This window comes from Panthera uncia, chromosome B4, assembly GCF_023721935.1.
Source record: "Panthera uncia isolate 11264 chromosome B4, Puncia_PCG_1.0, whole genome shotgun sequence".
Classification (NCBI taxonomy): domain Eukaryota; kingdom Metazoa; phylum Chordata; class Mammalia; order Carnivora; family Felidae; genus Panthera; species Panthera uncia.
In genome coordinates this window covers 126646203-126652202 of record NC_064809.1, presented here as the reverse complement: position 1 = coordinate 126652202, position 6000 = coordinate 126646203, and the positions used below count along the sequence as shown (strand labels likewise).

Genomic DNA, 6000 nt, shown 5'->3' with positions numbered 1-6000 from the left:
TTGCACTCTTCCAGTCTCTCTCTCAAATTAAAAAAAAAAAAAGGACCTCCTACATTCTCATGTTTACAAAAATGCCATGTTAGGGTCGTTGCAAGCATTACATGAATTAAAATACATAAAATGTAGGCCAGTGTCTGGCAAATAGTAAACACTATGTAAGTCTTAACTATTGTTAAAAGGCTTACGGAAGAGTCTATCCTATAGTATGCACTCAAGAAATAGTTGCTATTTAACAAGGAGTTCCCATTTTTCAACAAAGTTCTGTAAGTGGGAAGCAGATTTAAAGAGAAGAAAGCAAATTAAAGCCACCATATAATGCCACTGCCTTCCACCAGGATAGTGACAATGAAAAGGACGATACTAAGCACAAATAGAATTTTTGCAGCTATCCACAGTTAGTATAAGTTAGTACAGCCACTTGGGAAAACGTGTGTTAAGGCTGAACTTACACGTGTCCTTAACCCAGCAAATCCTGGATGCATATGCACCCAACAGAAATGGCTGTTTGTGCGCACCAAAAGACAAGAATGTCACAAGAATATTTATAGGAACGTTATCCTTAATAGCCAAAAACTGGAAGCAGCTCGAATAAGTCCTGTATGTTTATAAAATAGATGAATAGATGAATTACAATAATGTGTGTATGTGTATTACACAGAATAAACGAAGGCAAACAAAAGAGTACATGCTGTGTAGTTCCTTTTCTTTCTTCCTTCTTTTCTTTCTCTCTTCTTTTCTTTTCTCTTCTTTCCTTTCCTCCTTTCCTCTCCTCTCCTCTCCTCTCCTCTCCTCTCCTCTCCTCTCCTCTTTTCTTTTTTCTTTCGTTTTCTTTTCTTTTCTTTTCTTTTTTCTTTTCTTTTCTTTCTTATCTTTCACAGCCAAACTAATCTATGGAGTTAGAAGTCAGGGCAGTGAGTCCCTTTCACAAGGGGACAGTGACTGGAATGCTCCTGGTGTTCTGTTGGCTTGATCTGGTTTGATGGTTACATGCTTGTATATTCTTTGTGAAATTTCATTCATGCTTATGATTTGTGCATTTGTATCTATGTATGTTAAACTTCAGTTTTAAAATTTATATTAAATCAGAAGACTTAAGAATTTTGGAAATGTTAATTTCTCAACTTGCCAAATGTCCCTGAAATTAAAGACTTTATATTTTTTTAAAATGTGGGTATGAACTACAAGGCCAGAAAATTATCCAGTCTGACCTCTAATCTTCTTCTTAAATTGTGTCTTCAAGGCTGTAAAAACGTTAAGTAACAAATACCTTGGGCAACATACTTTGAAATAATCATTCGTTTTCATTTCGTCTGCCACCTCACATATATATTACAGATTACCTGAATTACATGTAGATGTTATATATAAAACTTTGGTTTGGAGCTAGAGTCCATCTTTTCGGCTTTTATCAGAGTGAAACACTGACACCCTGCAGATAAGATCTGGTGGTTTTAAAGTTTGATTGAAGGGGCACCTGGGTGTCTCAGTTGGTTAAGCGTCCAACTTTAGCTCAGGTCATGATCTCGCAGTGCGTGAGTTCAAGCCCCATGTCGGGCTCTGTGCTGATGCTCAGAGCCTGGAGCCTGCTTTGGATTCTGTGTCTCCCTCTCTCTCTGCCCTTCCCCCACTCGTGCTTTGTCTCTCTCGCTCTCTCAAAAATAAATAAACATTGAAAAAAAGTTTTAAGTTTGATTGAAGAAATAGTTTTATGGGCTCCAGCTGTGAGATGTAAGAGGCAAGTCTGAAGGTGCTTGAATGAGCATTAGTCGTAATTGATGCTCATGCTTATTGCTTTGGTGTCCGTGATGCCGTTTTAGCAACTTAGTGAATTTCATCTTTGAAATGGAATTTGTTTTGTTTAGTCTGCATTGTGCCCAGATTGGTGATTGAAAACCTTACACTTTCGCAGAACATTGCTTCATGGCCCTTCCCTTTTCTGCTATTTTTATATCACATGAATCATTGCATATTTAAGCCATCTGCAAGGCCTGAATGGAATGAGATAAAAGCTGCCATCACTTAGATTGACAGTTGAAAAGCTGGCATTTATTCCACGTTTATTCCTGATTATCTTTTATATTTTAAAGTCTCGAACTTCATTTCAAGTTGGTTGGTAATGTCTCTGAGCCAAAAGTATCTGTGATTCACAGTTTCTTTTACTTGAACATTGGGTCAAAGGGAGGGGATCTGTTCTGCGTCACTCAGAAGAATCTGTTAGGGACTCAGTTGTAACTCACTTGAGATAATAAGAACAGCGAGTTCCACTCTTGTTTTAAAAGTATGTTGGTTTCATCAGCACAGCGAGCCCTCCAGTTTGGCAGACACTTCATAGGGAATAGTAAAAACACAAGGTTCCTAAATTGCCAGATGAATACTTCAGAATAAATGTGTTTTGAATACCTAGAATGTATCACACCCGTTAGATAATGGTCAAAAGTATTTCTCAGCATAGCCACTTTTTCAAGGATTTATCGGGGGAAAAATGTCTGGGGTGTTGCTTTAAAAGAGATTGAGGATTAAAAGTGCACACCACGCTTGTACACACTGACCCAGCGCTTACCCGCGTCTAGTAGGTTACGCAGGGCCCGCAAAGCCTGTCCCGGCAGATTTTGTATAGTGGGGCTTTGCTCTGGGCTGCAGGAGCTTGGGGTCCCTGTGCTGACGTCAGCTGGAATCACATGGATTAGGAGGAGCGTGCGGATTGGGTTCCTTCAGGTTGAAACCAAATGCCCACTGTCATTAGGTGTCTCCTCTTTGTGAATGTTATGATACTTTGGTAACCCGGTAGTCATAAACTCTGGAACTCATAGAGGGAACGAAACATGAAAATACTCCCCTGTTTCCTGAAATGATAGACCAAAAACACAGTGATCACCTCAGCTAAGTATAACAAACGCTTCATTTTCAAAATGGAAAGATTTCAGACATGGAAAACTCTACTAAGAATCAAAGACTAATGGTACGGTTTTTATGTCTTTCCTACCTAACGGATCTCCATGTGATCTTGGGCATTAGTATTTAGTATTTCTGTTTAGCATTTTGGTTTTCTCCCATTTCACTAATGTACTGTAAATACTCAAAAGACCTAAATTTTCTTTGTAAACTATAGCAGTTTGAACATAGGTAACATTTTGATTCGGTTTTTTTCCCCTCTGAAGGGACAACTTGTAATTTTTGCTTAAAGATTGTTTGAGAACGACTGGGGCTGGGAATGTTCGTTATTTTACACAATTCTTGTGAAGTAATCATATTTCTTTTCCACTCAACGTTGTCTGTTTCTTTGCTTAGCAGACAGAAGGGGGCGCACAGACAGACGGCCAGCAGTCACAGACACAAAGTAGTGAGAACTCAGAGAGCAAATCTACCCCGAAACGGCTGCATGTCTCTAATATTCCCTTCCGCTTCCGGGACCCCGACCTCCGACAGATGTTTGGGGTAAGTCTCTGAAGTCCCTTTGTGGGTTTACAATGACAATTTAATGTGATCCGCCAGGCGTGTTATAAGTCATCAGGACCTTAGGATAAGACTGCAGACAGATTGAGGTAAATCAGTGTTTCCATCAGTCTTCAGGAATTTCCGTCACCTAGTGCCATCACTCCTGTCATCCTAGACAATGGCTGTGCAGGTTCTCACATACACAAGGCGACCGTGCAACCCGGTTTGCCCGGGACCAAGGGGTTTTGTGGGACGTGAGCCATTCAGTATTAAAATCAGGAAAGAGACAGGAATCCTTACCTTTCAGAGTGTTACGAGCTCAATGACTTAATGTTTGGGAAGCAGAAAGTACCTGTGTTTTGCTTTTACTTCCTCGCTCATAACTCAACAGCGTCAAGACCAATGTCTAAAAATCAGGAGTAGGGGGTTAGTTTGCTCCCTCTGACGTGTTCTTTCAGCCACTCGCTTCCTCCCGGAATCGCCATCATGAAGACAAAGTAGAATAGCAAAGATTTCAGTTGTTGGAAAGTGAATGGCTGCTGGAAATCTTCGGGTTTTTTCTGGGCTCATGTGTTGTTGCCTGCTTTAATTCGAGCAGGCTCTTAACTTGACGTAGGAGTGAGAGCTCATGGTTTAAAAAAAACCTTTGCTGTTGTAGCTGCACGGTGCTTTGGCAGAAAAGCAGGTGCCCCGCTTGAAGTCTCGGCTGTGGCCTCTTCGTGGTGACAAGACCCTGGAGCACAGTTTTGTCACTGACCGCTGAGTACCTGGAGTATTTTCTACACTGAAGCCAAGGCCAGCGTTGAGATTTAATAACGTTCTTGAAGTACTTGACGAACCTTTTTAGAGAAAATGGTAGCCAGCTGTTCATCTCCACAGAAAAGAGAGCAACAGAAACCATAAAGGGCAGCGTAAAGAATTTAGGTTATATTTAAGAGGAAGTTTCCCAGGAGTATGAGTTCTCTAGTGGACTCTACTGAAGGTTCTCTACTGAACAGAAATAATACGGAATCCTAGTCTCTGGAGATCGGTGAAAATGGAGTATATTCTCATGTGCTGCAAGCGTGTTTTCTCTGGAGTCAGAAAAATTGTGTGCGTTAAAGAGCTGCCTAGGCCGGTTATCAGTGATTTCTTGAGATGTGTTATCCTATACGGCTGCTAGGTGCACGTACAAAAACTTCTCCTTGCAAGGGACACCTGCTAGGGTTGCTCGGTCTTCCCCTGCCCGGTTAACAGCTGTCTCGGGAGGACAGCACTGGTAAAGAGCAGGGACTCCGTGCTCCATTTTCTTAGCTCTGCAGACTTGACGAATGGCTTCCCTCAGCCTTGTTTGCCTTAGAAGGCAGCCCTCGCCAGCAGGATGGTATAAGGACGCATTAGAAAATGTAAAAGGAAGCAAACTCTAAAACACCACTCAAATCTTAGTTTTTTGGATAGTCCTAGAAGTAAAATTAAATGCCCTCCTACCCAAAATAAGACCGTTTCCTCTTTCCTTTATTTCCCTAATGTTCTATTAAGCGATGGAACTGGAATCGAGCCCAGAAGTCTTACTCTAGAAAACGTGGGCTCTTAGGACATGTTTTCTGATACAGATAGTAATGCTTCAGCCCAATAAGAAAGCATGATTTGTTTCGCTCTTTTCGTTTTTTTCACACTTCCCAAAGTCTGATTCAAAATCCAGGCAACACTGGGCGCCTGGGTGGCTCAGTAGGTTAAGCCTCTGACTTCAGATCAGGTCATGATCTCATGGTCTGTGAGTTTGAGCCCCGCCTCGGGTTCTCCGCTGTCAGCACAGAGCATGTTTCAGATCTTCCGTCTTCTCTCCCTCCCTCTCCCTCTCGCGCATGTACATACACTCTCTCTTTCTCCTTTTCCAAATATTTTAAAATACGTATATTAACGTCCAAGCGACACAGATCATTGGGGTCTAGGAGTCCAGTATTCAGAGGGAGGTGTGACCGAAAAGATACCTGGAGATTTATTGCACATCTCTCCCATCAGTTCATCCGAGTATTGACTACAACAGGTAGTCTTGTCAGCTGCATGCTCTCCTCCACATAACGTCTGTGTTTTACGTATGCTCCCCTCCAGTCCCATTTAGGGAGCTAAACAGGTCTTTAGGCTTTGTGTTGTTAGTTTTGTTTCATTTCCCAAATGTTAAAATGTTTAAGGACCAAACAAAGCTATTACTTAAAATGCACTTGATAATGTTCATTGCCAAAATATTAAAATGGCAAATAAACGAAATCTGGTATAATGCCCACGAATGTTTAAGTACAATAGAAAACAGCGTGTAGTCTGTAGAAATGAGAACGTAGGTACATTTTTATTGGCTTGGACAACTGTTCGTAGCATATTAACTTAAAAAATAAAAGTAATACGTGGAAACATTTCCTTAACAATATATGCCCGAGGAAAATCTGGGAAGGCTGTATACCAGCATGGGGAGATGGCAGGTTTACAGAGGATCTGCATTTTGCTTTTCCTATTTTCCTTTTTATTTATCTGTACTTTCTGACCTTTTTTTTTTTCTTATAGCGAACATGGTTTGCTTTTATAAATTAA

At 41.0% G+C, this 6000-nt stretch overlaps 1 protein-coding gene across 4 annotated transcripts in view; it reads left to right on the top strand.

Moving 5' to 3' along the window:
- The window catches only part of RBFOX2 (RNA binding fox-1 homolog 2), a 281688-nt gene that overhangs the window by 240785 nt on the left and 34903 nt on the right, over positions 1-6000 (top strand). For 2 of the 4 annotated variants that reach the window (XM_049626258.1, XM_049626259.1), the window contains exon 4: positions 3292-3435. In XM_049626258.1, coding sequence (XP_049482215.1) covers positions 3292-3435 — 144 coding nt within the window. Of the gene's footprint in view, positions 1-3288; positions 3436-6000 lie in introns of all 4 variants that reach the window. The other 2 variants (XM_049626256.1, XM_049626257.1) reach the window with 1 other exon arrangement.